This window comes from Schistocerca serialis, chromosome 4, assembly GCF_023864345.2.
Source record: "Schistocerca serialis cubense isolate TAMUIC-IGC-003099 chromosome 4, iqSchSeri2.2, whole genome shotgun sequence".
In the NCBI taxonomy this organism is placed as follows: Eukaryota; Metazoa; Arthropoda; class Insecta; order Orthoptera; family Acrididae; genus Schistocerca; species Schistocerca serialis.
Window position 1 is genome coordinate 913,670,896 of NC_064641.1, and position 22,538 is coordinate 913,693,433.

Sequence of the window (22,538 nt, forward strand, 5' to 3'; positions counted from 1 at the left end):
GAGCTCTCCAAACAACAGACGAGCGCCGACTTCACCGTGCGGAGAAGATCCCGTTAAAGTGTCGATTTCTTGTGAACTGCCCGAGCAGCAGCAGCAGCACTTGTGTGTGGTCACCCACTTCGGGGCCGATCGTCTAAACAACCAGTGGCTTCCAAATCCGTATTCATTTTTTTCGCACTGTCACTTGGCACCGGACTTTCCGTCGTTCGAACACTCTTCTTATGGTGAAAAGCTACAGCGGCGAATTCTCCATTCTGATAATAGAACTTCACAAACGGTGCCTTTTCTGGTAAAACCAACATGCTGCGATTGCTGGCGCATCTGACTCTCTCACTACGGCTTATTTCATATGCGATTGTCGTGCGGCGTCACTGACCTGTTGTTGTCCAATGACATATGTTGGCCGAATTTTGCACTAATTTTTGGTGTCAATAAAAGCTCGTGTCATTTCAGGCATATGTGTCAAGATGTACACGATTCCGTGAGTTAGTCCATTTTCAAATGTTAACAAGCTTTTGGGTCACCCTTCTGACACTCCACTCCTTTTCACGTTCGTCAGACATCAGCAAAAACACCCTGTGAGTGCGTTAGCGTCACTAGAATAAAATTTTGGGGTTAGGAGTGGACCCTTATTTTATGAAAGAGCACATTGGGCTTTAGCTGTACACAGTTTATTTAATTTCTGGATGGTTGTCAAAGAAGCACACGGCTTTATATAGATTGTGGCATGACAATTTCAGAACGGTTGACGAAAAAATGTATTACGTCCTGATTAGCGGAAATTACATTGAACACAACAATATCAAATTTAAATTTCTTACTTTTAGATAGTGAAGTTTGCCAATATTATGACATATCATCCGATTCCGGTTCTAAGTTTAGTAATATTTAGAATGACAATCAAGTCTACGAAGGATGGTTAGTTTTTGTGACAACATGAGCAAAAGATAACTCAAGGTTGCCCGAGTTCACGGTGGACGCAAGCTGGTGAACCAACAAGTTTACGCCTCTGCCTGTGGTATTTACCTTCAGCTGCGATGTTCTGTCGGCTGCATGGCTGCTCTCGTCCTCTGAAAAGCTTATAAAAAGCTAATCAAAATCTTTACTGATTTTATCAGCTGAAACTGTCCTACGTTTCTCGTTAGGCGAGAAAACATGCACTCATCCCTAATCTGGAAAATATGGCGATATACACGTGCATAGATTGTGCAGTGTGTATACTTCAATGCCCTTTCAGTTCTCGCAAGAACAATTAACTACATGGCTGTTTGTTTCTCCACTATCGGAGCTCAACGACTCTTCAGCTAATTTCTAGCTGAATGTCAGCCAAAGTAAACACAGGGTGTTCACACAAAAATTCCCCTGGCGTTGTACAGGGCGTGATGCGCCCTGAGGTTCAATGGAGAGTCTGTGATGTTTTCGGTATTGTGTCATTCGTAACAAACTACCCGTTCTTTTGTGCTTCACGTCACGGCTTTCTCAGAGCAATGGGAGCGTTCCTTTCATCTTGTGGAAACAACCCCTGCCAATCACAAAGGGCCTACCTCTAAACGGCGTCAAAATATCGCCCCTTTTTCTCCTTCCAAGTTTATTTCAGCCAATCGTAAATTTTGTACCCTCTCCTGACGCCTAAAGTTACACTCGTATATCACGAGCCTTTCACTTGATCAGCTGCGTCGCTGGTCTGTTTCTATCCATCTGGAAATTCCCCGACGCAGTTTTCTATGGAATTTCTCCGTTGCCAGCAGCGCTGGGCCGCTACCTGCTCCCTCGATATATCGCCCGGCATGTTCGTGTCCCTCTCGCCGCAGGTCACCAACCCCTGTTAGAAGCCTTTCGTTGTATGCGGGCCGTGACGACACAACTCGCGTCTGCCTCCAAACTAAAACGTTTCTTCCAGCAGCTACTTGCACCTTTTGCTCATTGACATGCGGGATTCGGGTTCGGTGTGTTAATACCGTCGAATAGAGTATCATTACATTTTGATATGCTAATCGGCTCACCATCGCCGAAGTATGTCAGGTGGCATATCCATCTACTTGTTACGACACATAAAATCCCCTGTAAGGTGCGAAACTTACATTCATTCAAGCTGCCACCTTACACCCTGTAGACACAGACGTAGTTATGGAGTGGGCATAACACAACGTTGTGTCGACCTCAGCAAATTATTATACGAAGGCTATTTTTTCCAGCCTCTGATCGATAGCGAAATGAAGACCGCAGTAAAAATAAAAAAATTATCCCCAATATTTACTTACACCTACCAGCTACTTCTCTACATAGTCACCGCTCCGCTCCATTTGTCGCAGCGTGACACCAACTTTCCAATACCCTCGTCATAGAATACAGTCGTCTGTGATTTCTGCTAATTCCCTATGGTGGTATCCAACTCGTTGTCTGTGCAGAAATGTTGTCCACACAGCCAGCGGTTTATGTCAGGAAAGAGATGAAAATCAGAGACGCCAAGTCCGGGCTAGTCCGGGCTGTACGGTGAGTGATCAAACACTTCTCATCGACAATGCTTGAGGAGCGTCTTTGTTGCGTCTACAGCGTGCGACAGAAAACTGTCAAGAAGAAGGAAACGCATGACAGTTACGTGACGCTACTGCATGAAATCATCCTAAATTCATCAGCAGAGCTTCACACTATTCTCTAGGCACCTCGACGTGCTCACTGTGCTCTCAGAACTAAGTTGCCACGTGCATACTAGAGACATTGCAGAAAACGTTTTCGCAAAGCTTCATCGGATTTTCACTGTGGTTTTCTTTTTACGGCCGACCGGAGGTTGAAAAAAAAATAAAAGAAACAGCCCTCGTAGTACGTTTATAGGTGGAGAAAATCCGATGTAGAGCGACACGCTTTGTGATGAGCTTCTTCAGTTAGCGTTACCGGGATGCTCAAAAGACACCAGTGGCAGACGCTACGACGAAGGTGTTTTGTATCATGAAAAAGTTTACGCCTAAAATTCCGACACCCTGCGTTTGATGAGCAGTCTGGCATTGTATTATTTCCTGATGCGTCGCATGAGAAATGGAGGAAAAATCGGATAAATTAGGATTCATATACATAGGCCTACCGACAGTGGACTCTCTCATACACCATTTGCGAACGGAACAGGGAAGGAGGAAATGGGAATGGAAACAGAAATACTCTCCGTCACACCGTAACGTTGCTTGCGGGATATAGAACAGAAAGAGTGCTACGCCACTGGTGGCGAGGAAACTCATAGCGGTAGGTTCAGCCTTTCAATCCGAAAGGGTTTCGACGCAGGTAAATGACTAATGTCGGCAAATCATGTGCATACATTCTGTCTCTCTTTCTTCAAGTCCTTCTCTTCTTCGTTTTCTCCTACTATCTCTGTCGCCTCCCCCCCCCCCCCCCCCTCTCCAACCATCGGCAACTGAGTATTCACTGCTGGGCCAGTGCTATGTTCGCGTCTAATGTAGCTTTATCTCACCCTAGGACAAGTGCCTGTTTGGCAACAACGTCAGTTAACTTCATTTTGAATGAATGGCGGTGGAGCTGAGATGCTTTATTATAGTAGTTTTTCATCTTTCTGCGTTAGGGCCTTATAGGGACTACCTTTTAATTCTATTTCTTCGTTTGTCATTATTCTTCCATTTTATCCGTATTCCTTCACTGTTTCTCTATGTTTCTTTTTCCTTTCTTTACAGTACATATCCTTCCTGAACTTTCCATTGGGAAAGGTTCCTTCTAAAGATGTATCTTTCCATTACATGTTCTTATGTTGCTCGTTTCTAAATATTTGTTGACCTCTTGAATCCAGGTTGGTTGATTTGGGAGAAGGAACCAAACAGCTATGTGATCGGTCCCATCGGATTAGGGAAGGAAGTCGGTCGTGCCCTTTCAAAGGAACCATCCCGGCATTTGCCCGAAGCGATTTAGGGAATTCACGGATATCCTAAATGAGGATGGCCGGACGCGTATTTGAACCGTCGTCCTCTCGAATGCGAGTGCAGTGTGCTAACCATTGCGGCACCTCGCTCGGTCCTTGAATCCAGGTGGTTGTTCAATCCCCCGTCCGCCAAAAGATAGCGGAAGCTCATATTGGTTCGTATTTTTTTTTTCATTCATTCTGTAAATTCTCGCAAAGAACATCAGTATTTTGTTCCTCATTGTTTCTGAAATGTTTTCTGTGCTCTGACAGATATTAGGTCTACAACTTTGCTTCCACCGTTTTGCAATAGACGGAAGTAGCGGCAAGTGGGGTTCAGGTTGTTGGTAACAGGTGTAATACAATAAGCTTAGGAATCTGTAAACATAATGCCATAAAATATTAGTCGATTTGTGATTGCATCATAAGGTCATTCTCGATTAAGTACGTCAACTTATGTACCCATTTCTCGCCATTTGCCGGAAGTTTTAATTTTCTGATTTAACATGAAGAAATCTGCGGCTGTGGCTCTTAAAATGCTGGGTAAGACCAACGGTGAGGGAATTATTAGTGGAAGAACGTGAAGAGAATGTTTTCAATGCCTTAAGAACGGTGATTTTGATGTTGAACACCGGCATGGCGGAGGAAGACAGAACGTTTTCGTAGCTACTGAAACAGACGAAGACAATCACAGGACATCATTATCGAAAGCAATTGATGCGTTCGATCCCAGAACTGAAACACAAATGGCCACAATACAGCGACAGACACGTAAAGGTAATTTTTCAGTAGGTCTGTGCTGGACCCCATGTCGCAAAACCCGTCAAAATATACATGGAAACGTTAAAATGAGGAGTCCTATCCCTCCCGCAGTATTCTCCATACGTTGCTCTCTCTGACTACAACCTTTTTCGATCAATAGCACACAGTCTGGCTGACCAGAACTTCCGATCATATGAACAAGTGTAAAACTGAATCGATTCATGGATCCCTACAAAAGACGTGATTCGTATGCTATCCGAAATATGGGAGAATGTAGTGGCCAGCGATGGGCAATACTAAGAATTATAATTTTTTGTACGTTTACCACAATAAAGCCCCGAACTTCGAGAAAATACGGCAGAAGCAAAATTGTAGACCTAGTATAATAGTTAATTCTTACTTTTCAAACCTCTGAAAGTTTCACTGGACTTGACACTGTTCCTATGTTTGTTCTTTCTCATAATTCTAACGTTTCAGGTGTATAAGGTGGCACTAAAAATACGCTCGCTTGTAGGCATTTGGTTATAACTACTGTGTTGTAATGCGTCATTATAATGTTTTTAGATATTGTAAGTATTTTTTGTTCCGGGTATCTTAGTTATATCGTAAACTCTTTCCTTTGGCGTATCCTTTCATTTACAACAGACGTGTTCTTTGATTTTTCCCTCTCAAATACTTTTATTTCTTCAGCTTTGATATTGGATAAACGTCCAGTCTTAAATATTACAAAGGATTTTCATATTCGCTATGATATTGTTGAGGGTGACTGGTTCGTACTGCGGCATTTACCGGGCTTGCAAGAAAGTTAGAAAAACCATTAAAAATGCTGGGTAATTTATTTTTATCTTTGTTGCTATTGAAAGGTATCGGCGAATGTCACTACATGGTTAAGGAGGTGGAGGTCCTCGCGCGAGAAGTAGTCGTTGTCTGTACTGTCCTGCACTCCACACTTACACAGAGGGCCAATCACGTTACGCAGTCAACTTTACCATTGCCCGGTAGGACCGCGCTAGATTCTACACAGCAGCTTTCTGTGCTTCAATTGTTTGAGAGGTCGTCAGAGTATACAATTTGTGTATCTGTGTGAACGACAGCTTAATCCAGTAATTGATGACGTACACGAATGTGAATGGACACATTCGATTTGAGGCTGTTGCTGGAACTCGAGGTGCCAATAGTCAGTCAGCAGTTCTGTATTTGGACGGCTCTCACCACCCACGGCATTAACGAGAGCAGCCGCTGTCTGGCAAGTGTGTGAAACGATTGCACTCGCCATCAGATAGCAGCAGCGTCGCGGCCTGGGATTCCCCTGCTTGCAGGGACAGCCGGCCTTTGTGCTCGGCTAGCTGCCGGCTCGACCCGCTGCAGAGGTGGATTTGCCGTTAACAAAGGAACAAAGCCAAGCAGTATCCATCCTCTGATTCAAAGCACAACGGGATTGATTCGCATCTCTGCACTGAGAATTGGAGGGCTGAAGCGGGTGGCTTAAAAGCGGCGTAATCGTAAAAGACGCGCAGATGGAATACGGCAATTTAATCATTTAGACCTTTACAAATAGTTATTTTACTTCACGTAATTCCTTTGTCATGATTAATTAACCTAATATCGCGTAATTCACTTTGTATTAAAATAGCATGTTTAATACGAACAGAATTAATATTAACAAAAGATACGTGAGAGGATAATTTTCAGGACTTCTTTTGTTTTTAACACGTTGTTTTCGGATTTATAGATTTTAAGTAACGTCTAGTGCTTCAGGCTGTGATAAATACTGTTACACTTAATTTTCAAAATTTCATAGCTAATATATACATCCGTGCTACACGGGGTCTGCTTTTGGGTTATTGGAAACTTTATGTGGCACGTTCACTCTAATTTTGTTCACGTTTCCCCTATGGCACATATAGTGCAAGAAGATCCCGGGCCGGCCGGAGTGGCCGTGCGGTTCTAGGCATTACAGTCTGGAACCGAGTGACCGCTACGGTCGCAGGTTCGAATCCTGCCTCGGGCATGGATGTGTGTGATGTCCTTAGGTTGGTTAGGTTTAAGTAGTTATAAGTTCTAGGGGACTGATGACCACAGAAGTTAAGTCGCATAGTGCTCAGAGCCATTTGAACCATTTTTGAAGATCCCTGACAGCTGATAGTGTTGTTGCCAAGTTAGCTGCTAAGAGCAAAAGTTTGCCGTCAATACCGAAAATCATTGTCACCTAACTACCGCTAACTACTGCTGCATTTATCTGTTGACAGAAAAGTTAACAAAATAACGTAACGCGATTTGTCTCGGTAAATGAGCGTAACAGCTACACAAACCTCATATTGACAGTGACAGATCTGGTCGAACGGACTGTGAATGCCATGACAGTGTCCTTTTTTCTGCTGTTTTGCAGCCTAATGATGCTACCAACTGGCCCAATCGAAACGTATTTTGTCTTTTTGTGGGAAAAAGTGCCATTCTAACCCATTTGTTATGTATACCGGTTGGACAAAAAAAATTTACACTTGAACATAAATCCAGATGCTAGGCAACCCTGTAGGTTATGCTATTCCGTTTGACGACGAACGGCAGTTGTTAAATGTCCTCAATACGCTGAAAGTGCCAGTCGTGGTCACATCAGTTGTTCTGTGTATTTGTGAATGCATTATGAAGGTGGTACGTGGTTCAGAACATGGCCAGCGTTGGTGCTCATATGGTGGTTCTTTCCGTGTTTTATGTCTCAAGCAGCATCATATCCAAGGTTTTTACCACATACAGGAAAAGCGGAAAACCGTCATCCGCTAAATCACAACACAGGCGAAGTGTGTGTTCAGTGATCGTGACAGACGACCATTGAAGAGCACAGTGCTGAAAAATAATAGGCCGACAGCTGCTGTCATTGCAGAACTCAATGTTGCAATAGCAGCACCAAAAGAACACGAATGGAGCTCCATAATCTGCGAATTGCATGGTATAATCTGGGAATGGCAGGGCGAACTGCATTTGCAAAACCAGTCCACAGTGATGTAAATGACCATAACAGGAAAACGTGGTGGCGAGCACATAAAACCCGGACCGTGGAGCAATGGAAGAAAGCCATAAGGTTGATTGGGTCTTGCTGCACACTGTTTCCAACGTCTGGCCGAATTTACGTCCCAAGAGTGAAACATGGCAGGGGTTATATGATGATTTCGGCAGGCATATCGTGGTGTTTCATTTGCATCATGGTTACTCTAAAAGGTCGCATTTCTGTCAACGGTAATTTGAACGTTTCGGCTGATCAGCTCCATCCCATAATACAGTGATCGCTCTCCAATTGTGATGCTGTGTTCCAAGAGGACAGGGCCCCTGCTCACAAAGCTCTTATAATGCAGGACTGGATTTGAGAGCACGAGGATGAATTGTCGCATCTCCCCTGGGCACAACAATCACCAGGTCTCAATATTATTGAGCCTTGGTGGTCTAGTTCGGAAAGAGAGCGCGTGATCGCTATCCATCTCCATTACCCTTACCTGAACTTACCACTGTTTTGCAGGAAGAATGGTAAAAGATTCCACTCAAAACTATACAGGATTTGTATTTATCCATTCCGAGGCGTCTGGAAAAGTTTTGAATGTCCACAGTTTTCCTACACCGAATTAGGCATGACAAGGTGTTGTGTTTTTTGTGTGTTTCCATATTTGTGAATGTCTGTGTGTGTCTGTGTGTGTGTGTGTGTGTGTGTGTGGGAGCGTACGTCGTGTTTTGGTGTTATGGAGCACGGTGTCGAAGGGAAGTTGGAGTGGTATAAGAAATAAAAGCGTAGAGAAATAGAACTTGCTTTAAGATGTTAATTCTAGATGATGGCTAACTTACGTTTATTTGTCTCTTATCACTTCATTAGCTCTGAATGCGGCGATTTTCTTTTTTTAAAAGGAACTTCCTATTATAATTACTCATTCGCAAGGTCCATATACATCGGTAAGCCAAAACATTATGATCACTGGAGGCGCTGCGGACACACAAAGTATGTAAGCGGAGCAGACGCGGAAGGAAGGACACCCTACTGAAGATATGGGCTGCAAGTGGGGAAATTCATAGAGATATGCGACTTTGACAAAGGGCATGTTACTATTATGCAGAGGCTGTGAACGAAAACGGCGAAGCTGGTCGAATGTACACGTACTACTGTCGCGAATATCTAGGGAAATAGGTAGAAGGACAGTGAAACTACCTCAAGGCTCTAAATGGTTGGACGTCCACGACTCTTCACAGAACGTGGGATTCGGAGGCTTGTCTGCTCTGTAAAGTAGGACAGATGGTGATCTGCAGCATCTCCGTCGAAAGACCTTGACACTGGTGCACGCATAGGTGTTTCAGAGCACACCGTTCATCGTACGCTGTTGAACACGTAGCTCAGCAGCAGACCACCCTTATGTGTTCCCATTCTGACCCAACGACATCGTTAGTTACGATTCCAGTGGGCGCGGGACCATCGGGATTCGACCGTCGCTCAATGGAAACGTATCGACTCTTCGGGTCAATCATATTTTTGCTACACTAGGTCGACAGTCGTGTCCACAGACACCGTCACCGAGGGGAACGGCGACTCGAAACGCGCAGCGCACCACAGACGCAGGCTGGTGGGAGCAGTATTATGCTATGGCAGACATTCCCCTGTGCTTACTTGGGACATACATCCCTTCATGCTCGATGTCTTCCCCAATGGCGATGTCATCTTTCAGCAGTATAATTGTCCGTGTCTCGAAGCCAGAACCGTGTCATAGTGGTTTGAGGAGCGTTATGGTGAACCCAAGTTGCTGTCTCGGCGACCAAATTCGCCTGATGTAAATCCCATAGACATCATCTGAGTTGCTACAGGACGCCATCACTGCGTACGCAAATCAGCGGCCCGTTATTTATGAGAATTACATGACCTGTGCGTAGACATCTAATGTCACATACTTGCACAAACCTAAGAGCAAACTGTCGTATTCCTGATACGTAGAATCAGTGATGTATTTCGTTCCAAAGACGGACAAACATGCTGTTAAGCAGGTGGTCATACTGTTCTTGGCTCATTAGTGAGTAGTTTAATGCTTTTTAGATGTTCCTCAGCGATGAACTAACTGCTTTCTACTGCTTCTAACATATATTCATTATACCGACATACATTTTCGCAACAAGGAAGTAACATAGAGAAAGATTACAACTAATTTTGGCACCTAAGGAACTATCAGTGGAGGTATAGAGTGATTGTTGTGTGTTTCATTACTATGTCTGTGCTCATATTCACATAAACGGGTACTGAAATACTGCGGAAATAGCAAAAAGAAAAGTAGTTTTTTAACTGTTTTTCCATTACCTAATCGTTAGTTTTCTGTGAGTCCTACTTATTACCGGACGGTGTGCGTTTTTCACATATGGTGAGAAAGAAACCAGTTTGGTGGTATCCTATACTGTTTTCCCAGGTTTTTACGTTGGTAATCGGTCTTGTCCTAGGAGAACTATCCCATATCATATTAAAGCAGTGAAAAATTGTGTGATAGATAAACGACTATTTGGATTCAAAACAGGAACGAATCACATTTTCGAATAGGAAGAAAATCTTAAGTCATCTGAGGTAAATTTCCTGTTGAAGAGATGATTAGAAGTGCACCAAAATCTCGGTTAGGACAAAAATGAAGAACCATTCTGAGATTCACCTTAGTCGATTTTGGAAAAGCGTGGAAAATCAACCTGTGGACGGGCATGCAGGGGCCCAGCATTTTAACCAATGCGCCACAACGCTCGTTTTGCCGCCGGCGTATTACATAAAAACTACAGCTGTCTTAGCGGGTTATTTTACGGCTGAAACCTTATGGCCACTAAATTTCTCGTATAGCGTGAAATAGGTGTCAACTGCTTCCAGGTATTTTCTTACCTTCTAGAATGGAAGCAAGTACGCATATTTGTCGTATATGGTCTACTGTAAATCAATAATAGGAACGACATGACAACTGCTTAAATGTAGTCTGTTTATATTCACGATGAGTAGTCTTGCTCAGTTATCATTCTGCAGTACTATATATTTATAATGCCAGTGTCAAAATCACCTCAGTTTCAGTGATTGTGAGTCCAGTTCCATACATGTTTTAGTATTAGCTCGGTAGGGAGTTACTGCGAAAGTTACAGAGTTATCTTGTCTTCTCTGTTTCAGACGGACGCACTGGATTCTGAGCAGGTCCAAAGTAAGTAACAAGTTTCATGTACTTATTAAATTAATCATTTGATGACCCAGTCTAACATCCAACCAACCTTTCTTCAAACATTTTCCGAATTGTTAGTTCTAATAAAAGAAAACATCTATTAACAATACTATAGGCAGATACAGTTAAATCTTTGCACTTTTGAAGATAGTAATTTTATGAACCATTTAGTCGTTACCAGTTTTCTTCCAACCGGAACTGTCAGTACGATAAAAGTGAAATTGAAGACATCATTATCCACAGCCATCAAAAGTAAAATGGACTGACACAGCTAAATAATTTTCGTATGTAGTCTACATTCAGTTTCCCTGCTTTTGTGAGAAATGCACTCTGACTGACTTCTTCATACATTTACGATCTGTGGGACACCACCTGAACAAAATACGTTGTGCATTTATACTTTCTCATCTCGGTTCTCTGCTGCACAAAAGACGAGTGTCGAATCAATCTCAGCACGTCTTACATTTAAGTAGAAGCAATTTACTTGGTACATGAATGTTTGGGTCCAGAAGGGTTGCTCCAATGCGGATGCTATTTATAAAGGTACGCTTAAATAATAAAATATCAACAGTGGTACTTTCTGTCATCTGATCAAGGCGTCTGGTTGTGTAGATCGTATTACTCTCTTATAAAAAGTTACGTTTTATGGAATTAATGGCCTTACAAACAACTGGTTTGAATCATACTTAAGAAACGGAATAAAACCGGTTGCACTAAGTAATTCAAAGAAAATTGGAAGAATTAAGTGGACTCTTTCTAAATTTTGAGAAAACAAACTATATTCAGTTATGTAAAACGAATATGTCGTGCCAATTATTGATGCAGCACACGAACAAGAGTCAGTGAACAGGGTAGAATGCTCCAAGCTAGGACTGAATGATGCATATTACTGAGCTGCTAATACAGTTAACTTCAATTACTTCTGCTGATCGTATAATTGCTGGTATAGGAAACAAATGAATGATTTTCCTAAAATATTTCCTCTCAATAATGTCTTATGGAATAATTTTTTGGCGTTTTAACAACTCTTCACACACACACATATATATTCAGTAATGAAATTCATCATGAATAATTCATCACAATTTTATAAGAATACCAATCTCTTCACCTAAAACACTAGAGGAAAAAATGATCTTTATGACCCATTACGAGTGCTGTCAGTGGCTCAGAAAGGAGTTCAACATGCAGCAACAAAAATTTTTAGTCATTTGCCGAATAATAAAGTATCTGATTGATAGTAAAGTAACTCTTAAATCTAACCTACAATTATTTTTTCTGTACAACTCCTTCACTCCATAGGTGAATATTTATTTAAGCACATGTAGCCTATAAAAAAACTAGATTTAAGAGTTGTTGCACGACTAGGGCAGGAATATTATATGTTTGTTTGTGTTACATATAGGCCGGAGCGCCATTTAGGAACTTGTGAATGGCCAGCACGTAGCTATCCATGGAAACTAATCGTGCGTACGTAAACTGTAAACTGACTCGATCAACATCATTTCGCCGGCCGGAGTGGCCGAGTGGTTCTAGGCGCTTCAGTCTGGAACCGCACAACCGCTACGGTCGAAGGTTCGAATCCTGTCTTGTGCAGGGATGTGTGTGATGTCCTTAGGTTAGTTAGGTTTAAGTAGTTCTAAGTTCTAGGGGACTGATGACCTAAAATGTTAATTCCCATAGTGCTCAGAGCCATTTGAACCATTTTTTAACATCATTTCGTTAAAACAAGTTGTTCGAAAGGTCTATGGAACATATAACTAACTAACCAGTACTGTTCAGTCTTGAGGTTTTGTTATCGTTCGTAACCAAACAATAGTCTGCTAAACTGTTAACTATGTTTTTCATTTTGATGCGTTATGTGCGAATAGTTGTATAATGAAACACTTGTTGGTATATTACTCCTACCACCTACACGTCCTCCTCCTTAGAATGAATAGCCTGTTGGTCGTAACGAGGGCAGAAAAATATTGGCAACACTCCATGAGCGTAGACTTCACTTCTGTGAACTGTCCCACTCCGCTCTCTATTTGTATTCGAACTACTAGAATTGACATCCGATGGAAGCTCGAAAGGAACTATAACAATCACAGCGAAATCGCGGTGAAAATTATTGTGCAATTATTACTAATTGTGTTACGCCAGCAGTGAAGACTTTACCTATTCATATAATCTTGTCGCACTGTTGGTGGACACGTACGGAGAGATTGCACTTGTCTGGAACGATGTCCCCGCCAACAATAGGCATAATGTTAAACAGAAAATAGTGTGCAAAGCTACGTCTGTCTGTCGAAAATGATGCCATCAACGAGCTACGGAGCGGTCGCTAAAAATCTCATTCATTTGTGAGAAAAACTTTTAAGAACCAGCAGATGCAACAAACAAAAACAGCCGGAAAGAATGGAGTTACGCTGTGTAATTAAAATATTGATATGGAATTTCTAGCACGTAAGTTAAATGAGCTACTATTGGAAATTTATATTATTCTCATGGACGTGATGTAGACTGTTCGGTTTTCAGTAACGTCAGCAGTAAAAGATACTTGCAGACAGGTGTTTACTTCGCATTCAATGGCTAGAAACTAGTTTGTAGAACGTTTACGTGATATTAGTACGAAAGGAAAAAGAGACTGTGAGCATCGAAATACACTGCCAGAGGTTGCCCACAAATAGCGCATAGCTTCTTAATGATAATACACTGAGGTGACAGAAGTCATGGGATACCTCCTAACATCGTGTCAGACCTTCTTTTGTCCGGCGTAGAGCAACAACTCTTAGTCGTTGGAAGTCACCTGCAGAAATACGGAGCCATGCATACTCTACAGCCGTCCATAATTGCGGAAGTGCTGCCAGTGCAGGACTTTGTGCACGAGTCGACCTCTCGATTATGTCCCATAAATGTTCGGTGGGATTAACGTCGAGCGATTAGGGTGGGCAAATAATTCGCTCGAATTGTCCAGCATATCAAACTAATCACGAAAAATTGTGACCCGGTGAAATGGCGCAATATCATCCATAAAAATTCCATCGTTATTTGGGAACATGGAAGTCCATCAATGGCTGAAAATGATTTCCAAGTAGCCGAACGTCACATTTCTAGCCAATGATCGGCTCAGTTGGACGAGAGGACCCACTTCATTTCATGTAAACGCAGCCCACACCATTATGGAGTCATCACCAGCTTGCACAATGACTTGTTGATACCGTGGGTCCATGCCTTTGTGTGATCTGCGTCACACTCGAACCCTACCGTCACCTCTTACCAACTGAAATCGGGACTGATCGGTCATCTGCTGCCATAGCCGATTAACGCCAAATTCCGCCGCACTGTCCTAACCGACACGTCTGTCGTACGCCGCCACATTCATTTGTGTGCTTGTTCCATCCAGTGTTGCTTATTTGTTAGCACTGACAACTATACGCAAAGACCGCGGCTTTTGGTCATTAAGTGAAGACCTTCAGCCACTGCGTTGGCAGTGGATAGATATAATGCCCGTGTATTTCGGAATATTGAATTCCCTAACGATATCCAAAAGGGAATGTTACATGCTTCTATCTCCAACAACCATTCTGCATTCAAAATCTGCTAATTCTCGTCGTTCGGCCATAATCATGTCGGACACCTTTTCACATAAATCATCTGAGTACAAACAACAGCTCCGCCTATGCACTGGCCTTTTACAGCTCGTGTACACGAGGCTGCTGCAATCCTTATATGTGAACATCGCTATCCCATGACTTTCATCACCTCAGTGTAAACCCTCGTGATCATAGAACCCTAATACCCCGAAGTGCATAGAACAACGCTGTCAGCTGGTATGGCGTGTGTGTGTTGCAGTGCTCAAGCGGGCCTTCTCCATGTTCGACTCTGGAAAGACGGGCCGCATCGACAAGGAGAAGGTGCGCACCATCCTGCAGACTCTCGGGCTCATGATCGACGAGCTCGAGTTGGAGGCGCTTGTCGCGGACGAGGACAAGGACGGTAAGGCGAGCTCTGTTATTTTATGACACCCACTGCTCGGCATTACGTGTTTCATTTATTTATTCTAGAACGCCTAGGGTCATCAGACTCACTCTTACACTTAACAGGCGCTCTACATATTTTAGATGAGATTCATTACGACACATATGGATTTGAACACTTAGAAATAATTTTTAGAGAGTTGAAAGAGTAGTAGATATCGAAGAAAGTAAAGCACATTTTATATTCGTGAATGGAAAGAAGAGGAACAAGGATAAGTTACAGGCAGATGGATTTTAACTGACTTCTCGGGCAACAATGGACGGACGACAAGAGAGAAAAAAGGAGAGGAGAGAAAAGACGAGCGTTATATAACACAAATAATGAAGAGACGGAAAGAAAAGTGGCATCACTGACTGACAAGCGAAAAGAGAAATAACTGTAAAGAGAGGAGTTACCGTCTGACTCGCTACTTTGCAGACAATACAGACCACAAACGTTAGTATTTAAGGAAAAGTTTTGTAGTCGACAAAAAGAAGTGCTTGAGATTTTTTAAAAAAAATCAAAAGAGCATCGAACTGCGCAGAGTGCAGGTTAGTATGTTCCAGAGTGGACAGCGGCAACAGAGAATAATAAAATATCGTCAGATTATCATTCAAAAGCGGTAATATACATACAGACGGCTAGTGAGCTTGCAGTGAACACTGCAGATCCAACTCAAGCTACCTTGTGTTAGGGATGGTGCGACCGATGCTTTAAACATTCAACGTGTTGCTACCTAGGCAATAAATGTGAGTGGATGCTCGCTATGCCTTGCTCGTACGGTAGTGGTCAACGAGCAGTGACGTTCCGTCACTCCATACGAAGAAATCTGCGTATCGGGAGCAGATGGCGTTTGTACTCCTCACATATACTAACCGACAACAGGCAGTGTAGTTCGGAGATAAAGAATGAATTTTTGGGATTGCTTCAGAATGAAGCTACGAGCCCCAAACTAGCAGCAAGAACGGAAGACAAATACGTAAAACAAAAACAGTGTCGCTATGGAAATTTTATTAAAAAAGCAGCAATAATGTGTAAGAAACAGAGGTGATATGTAAGTCATTAGTATAAATAAGCTAGCTGTATGACAAAAGTTAAAGGCCACCAAATGCAGGAATACAAAATTCTTCGCCTGAAAATGACGAGAAAGAAAGTCGGCCAAACGTTACTACAACACAACGGCAGGACTTGGCTGATAACCCGAGAAAATTTCATCAATGAATTCCTTGACAGACCTCGCATTCCCATAGAAGTGAGAAGGAGTCTGCGAATGTGTCTGTTTAAAGGTTACGCACAGCTAAGTGAGGCCGCGTGCTGCGGCTATGATGACAAAATAGGTGTTTGATTCCTGGAGGGAGGTACAGCGCTGCATACAGAAGACCTTACGAAGAAGATGTATTTCACATAAGGAGAGCGCGAATAATTCAAGAACAACTAAAACCTATCTTGCCGCCAATTTGCCAGCCACGTATCGTTTACTAAAAATATTCTTATTGCTACCATAGTCACAGCAAATTTGTTTTTCAAATTTAGCTGTATCCAAACTTGTAATAGAAAATATTTTCACTGTTGTGGAACTGCTGAAGCTGATGTAAAGGTGTTTCTATACTAAAATACTCATTTTTGAGTGTCGACAAATAACACAGTGAACATTTGTTACGTGATACCATCTGATATCATTCCCACATACATGACCTATGCATTCTTGAATATATTTTTTTATTCTTATCAATGGTAACTCTACTCATCTAAACATATTAATGCTTTCCTATCAGTGAGGTGAACAGAAGGAGTGGATTTAATAATATAAACACTATGTTTCCTTAACTGTTTCTTCAATGTAGACAAAAATGGTAATAGCCAAATTCGGCGAATGGGTCTGCCTTGGGAGTTGTTTGGCTTCACTCTTATCAAGCTACAACCGGGCATTCTCAACCGTCGGCGTACAGCCACCATCCTCTTGAAAAATGCTATCCATAGTTTGGAATAAAGCATGCAGCGTACAATTCACGTGGTGGCTTACAAGGCTCCAGCGTTACCACAGAACTAAGTGAAAGTGTCTACATCGCTGCCCAAATCAATACAGAACCGTCACTGTCCATCACGCTTCACAATTTGGAGATGAGCGACTGTTTGCATTCGCTATAGGTAAACACGTCATGCGATGTGGAATGATGTATGTATAATTCGTAGTAGCTTGTACTGCTGAAATCGCTTCTTTGCAATCATCTGGTTTACAATCTCCTTGCCAGCAACAGATATACCGAAAATATTGTGTCTATATAGCTCCTACGTTCTCTGGACGTACATGTGCTTAGAACTAACTTTGTCTGTGAGGCTGTTATTAGAAACAAAAATCTTCTGTAACTCCATTCTGCCACTATCTGTAACTGCAGTTACCGTACTGAACTTAGAGGATTAGATTTCCCAAATTTTATTTTTATGTTTTCACGGTACTTAACAAACTGTGGTACCTCTGTAGTGTGAAACAAAATTGCACTGACAAAATTTTAGAGCTTATTCAGATATATTTTCAGAGTATTTTAATGTAAGGGACCTCCGGTCTCGTTACAGACTAATCATATTTCGTTTAACCTCTTATCGCTATTTATAACTGTATGTGCACTGCAGTGAAAATATCTGGATAACAATGCATTCGTCGGTGTGCGACAGACTTTTTCCATTAAGTCACGGTATTTGCTGTAGACAACAGAAATGTCCACTTTACTATTCGCCCTCAAGTTTGTATTTAGTACTTCTCGATTCTGTCTCGTGTTTCTTTTTCTGGCAGCGTTAGTTGTGCGTTAACAGTGACACACGGAAGTATCGGTGATTTCTGGTGAAAAGTTAGGTGTTATACGCTTCGTGTGTGCCACGGGTGGCCAACAGGCAACTCGCGGGCCGGATCTGGCTAGCGACTCTTTTCAATCCGGCCCGCGGAGGAAATTCCGGATTCACGTAAATTAATCTTTTCTCAAATCCGCAAGTTTGAGGCACAATTCGTTGGCCTGACATGCTGGAAAAGGGTACCATTCATATCGATGCTTTATTACCCCATCAACATTAAAGCCACCACCGCTACAGTTTTGACTTCATACGTTAGGTGCGCTGCTGTCGCCTCGTGAGGAGGCGGCCCGCGAACTCAGCGTGGGCTCAGGCCCGTGGGTCATCAAAGTTACCTATGTCCGGTGTACGGATTTACTGTATCCAGTGAAAGTGCGGCACCACTGTTCCCTCAGCAACGGCCACCACTCAATTGTATTCTTGCACTCCCAACTTTCGGAACTCTTCATCAGTAAAACTACCCGTACAGTTCTGTATTTTCAATGCAATTCGGATACAATTGCACCCGTAAATGGAGAAAAATAAAATAAAATACAAGTGCTATGTAACTGGTCACTAGAGACCACGGGTCATTTGTACCAAAAAATTTACAAAATACCTCTGAACGATATTTAATCGGTCAGTTTAGGATGATCCTCTATACGTCGCCATTTATTCTATATTCCTGCATTTGTTGGCCTTGAACATTCGCCATACAGCTAACTCATTCATACTAACAACGTTCACATTACGTTGATTTTCTAAATAAAATTTCCGAGGCTACAATTTTTTTGTTTTATTGATATATCTTTCGTTCTTCTTACTAGTTTGGGGTTCGTAGCCTCATTTCCAAGCTTCTTACTAGTTTGGGGTTCGTAGCCTCATTTTCAAGTAATCTCGAAAATTCTTCATCTCCGAACTGCACTGTATGTTGTCCATCAGTATGTGTGAGAAGTACGAACGGCATCGACTCACAGGACACAAATTTCTTCACGTGGGGATGGCGGAATATCACTGCTCGTTGACCACTACCAAATTAGCAAGACACAATCAGCATCCACTGACATTCATTGCCATGGTGGCAACACATTGGAACTTTAATGCAACGCTCGCACCATCGCCAACACAAGGTGATTCGAGATGGATCTGCGCTGTTGAAGTTTATAGGCCGTGTGTATGTCTGTGACTACACTGTGTTGATATTACATGTGGATGTGTCAGCGATGATATAGATGAACGATGTGGTGTGAGTTCTACGATTCTGTTTTGGAAAGGGAGTCGGCACACTGGTTGGCTGTTCTTGCCCAAATTGCATCAGTTCTTGTAAGAAGATTACATTACTTCGAAGAAAGCACAAATCACATACGTCTATAAGAAGGGTAACATACAATATCTTTGATAACTCTAAGATCAAATGTTACAACATATTCAGACTGAATAACTTCCATGGAAACTAGCATGGCTTGCAAAAACATCGGTGATACAGGACGCAATTCGCGCGTTTTTCATATGACATCCTGAAATCCGCGGATCAAAGCAGTCTAGCAGACACAGCATTTCTTGATTTCCGGAAAGTATTTGACTGAGCATCACACCAACGTTAATTATCCGAAGTACAGTCATATGGCATGTACAACGAAATTTGTAACAGCATTGTGGATTTATTGGTTGTGAAACGCAGCATTTTTTCTTGACTGGTGGAGTCGTGGACAGATGCGTAAGTAACTTTAGATGTGACCCAGAGAAATTAGTTGAGACTCTTGCTGTCTGAGTTGTATATTAATGACCTCACAGACGATGTTAATAGTAACCTCAGACGTCTCGCTGATAATGCGATATTTATGAGGAAGTACTGTCTGAAAAAGGCTATACAAATATTCAGTCATATTTTGAGGTGTAAAAATTGCGAAGTTGCTTTGGATGTTCAAAAATACAAAGTGGTGCACTTCACAGAACGAAATAACGTAGTATCTTATGATTATAATATCAATGAGTCACCACTGGAATAAGTCAGCAATTGGTGCAACAATTTCCTGGGATATGATGGAACGATCACATAGGTTCGGTGGTAGGTAAAGCAGGTGGCAGACTTCGGTTCATTCGTAGTATACTAGGAAGAAGTCAGTCTACAAAGGAGACTACTTACAAAGCACATGTGTGACTCATCCTGGAATAATGTTGAAGTGTGTCGGACGCGTACTATTTAGAAGTACCAGAAGGGCAACGCAAATGGTCACATGGAGGTATGACCCATCGGAATGCGCCACAGAAATGCTGAAAAACCTGAACTGACAGACGGTTGAAGAGGGACACAAATAGTCCAGTGAGAGCCTACTACAAAGTTTGAGCTTTAAGTGAGGGATCTAGGAATATACAATAACTGTTTACGTCTCGCCTCCGTAGGAATCGTGTAGGTAAGATTAGACTAATTGCAACGTGCACAGTGGCGATTAAAAAATCTTTCTTCCCGCGTACCTTTGGAACGGGATACTGATACAATAAGAAGTACCTTCCGGCACAAACTTCACAGTAGTTTGCAGGATATATACGAAGATCTAGATCCATGCCTGGCTTGCGCAGATGTTCAAGCAAAAGTTTGAGATTAAATCTGAATCTAGTTATTAAAGACAGCAGATGCCTAGAGTCTTAGTGTGGATAGGATTTCGCAAGCTAAGGAATTGTCGGGTGAATTAATGATTAGTTTTAGCCTTTATGTCCAGTTATCAACTCATATTGTCGTTTCCACGATGCTATCTTACCTCTAAATAGTAGGCCTGCATATTTCTAATCATTACTGAAATTTCAATCAAAGTTATCTTGCTCCTCCCATAGTAAAATTTTGATTAAGTGTTCGACAGTTTTTGTGGTAATTCCACAATATAACTTTATCGAACCAAAATAACAAATGAAAATTCGCTATACTGGAAACTGTCATATTTCTTGATCTTTTCCTACGCATTTCGAAGTTTTATCCACCATCATTACGTAGATTATTTCAATTGAGAAGGCGAAGACGATTAATGCAGGGCGGTCAGAAACACTCTGAAAAGCGTATAAGGGTGTTGCAGGATAGGTTGTGGTAAGAACTAATTGTTAATGAAAACTTCGATACGTTGCGCAGTTTCTGGGTTAATTAGCATTGAAGTTAGCCAATCAGGCCGTTGCGCGCGTAAATTCAAGCGGTCCGTCAGACACGGTGTAGCCGAACTGTTCTTCGTTTGGATCGCTAAAACCGAACAAAAGAGCCATACAAAACTGGGACATGGGACGGTAGTAAGAATCGAACACGAGCCAAAGGCTGAGCAGTCCCGTGAGCTTTATAAGCTTTTCACACCATTTATGACCACCCCGTTCCTGCAACAGCTTTGTAAGCTTTTCACACCGTTTACGACCACCCCGTATAAGGCGATCGATACAGTTTCGCACTGCTGCTTAATGAACAATATACGAGTGTAATAATAGCGGAAACCTTGAAATGGAAATAACAATAAATTCCACTGGTTGCAGTAATTTGTATTTTAAACTGAAATGTGTCAGTGCAGCTGTAAAATATTCGCATTTATAACGAAAGTGACACATCCGTCGTCTTCTAGCACTGGCAATAATATTTCGATGGTCCTGAATGAAATAAGTTTTACAGAATTACCAGAGAAGTTGTTGATACGGATGCACCAGCAAAGCAGACGCCAACAACAGGTCTTGGTTGGGATTCTTTGACGTGAGACACTACTTACAGTCAACTGAATGATCTCAGACAAACTGGAGTCTAAAAACATTTCCAGAGCTAGAAGTGTTTTACAGTCAGCTCTGTAAACGAGTTGTTTACGCTGCGAGACCGCGGTGCATTGCTCAACTCTCGTGCATCTTTTCACCCCAGATAAATATTTACCTCATCATCGAATATGAATAGCAGGACTTAGTATTCGCATAGGAATTCAACGACGCGATTGAGAAACACAACAGTTTATCCGTATCATTCACTGTAAGCCATGAGGGATTTGCTCAGCTCCAGTAGGGAAGAACTGAGCAGCCTTGCCATTAGCTAAATCGCATTCCCGGCCTTCAAAGCAGCGGTAGTTGACGGCACGTCGCAAACAATACGCGACAGCTCCGCCGACTGCCAAGTTAAACACGCTCTGTCCCAAGAACGTTGTAGACTGGCACATGCCTTTCACAACAGAGATAATCCCATCCAGGCACGTGCACCTCTCCAGAAATCTTGGATTTCACATCACTATGGCAGAGCTTGTCGTCACTGTTGGTTAACTGTCGAGGATGTAAAAAAAGAAGTGAAATATAATTCCAAAAGCGAACTAAAACTCCATGTGGGTTGGACACCAGTCATGAGTTCCATAGACCACGCAGTTCTTCTGTGCCAAAACGAGGAGGAGTAAGACGACTTGTTGAACTGAATGGACGGAATACTTAACACGGGTAAAACCAGCGAATGTGACTGTGATAAAGAATACCAGAAAAGCGAATAGCGACATCGTGAACATCACAACTGGGGACGACACAGTGATAAAAGGACTGAAAGAATTAATTTTTCTAGTGAGCAAGATTGCACAAACTCCATAAACCAAGGAAGATATCAAACTTAGACTGGCGCAGGCAACAAGTACATTCGTGAGCAAAAGAACTTTACTGACACCCAGTCTTGAATAACAATTGAAGATCTTACTGAATGTGTGCCTCTTGACGATATTCGGAGACCCGAAATGTGAAATAATTTGGGTGAAGGTCACGGTTAAAGCAGGCTCAGACATGGTAATTGGATGTCTCTATAGGTCTCCCGGCTCTGCAGCTGTTGTGGCTGAGCATCTGAAGGATAATTTGGATAATATTTCGAG

General features: G+C 42.2%; 1 protein-coding gene across 1 annotated transcript in view; it reads left to right on the plus strand.

Moving 5' to 3' along the window:
- Window positions 1-22,538, plus strand: part of LOC126473590 (troponin C-like) — a 60,181-nt gene that overhangs the window by 16,195 nt on the left and 21,448 nt on the right. The window contains exons 2-3 of the mRNA XM_050100737.1: window positions 10,815-10,845; window positions 14,701-14,844. Coding sequence (XP_049956694.1) covers window positions 10,815-10,845; window positions 14,701-14,844 — 175 coding nt within the window. The remainder of the gene's footprint in view (window positions 1-10,814; window positions 10,846-14,700; window positions 14,845-22,538) is intronic.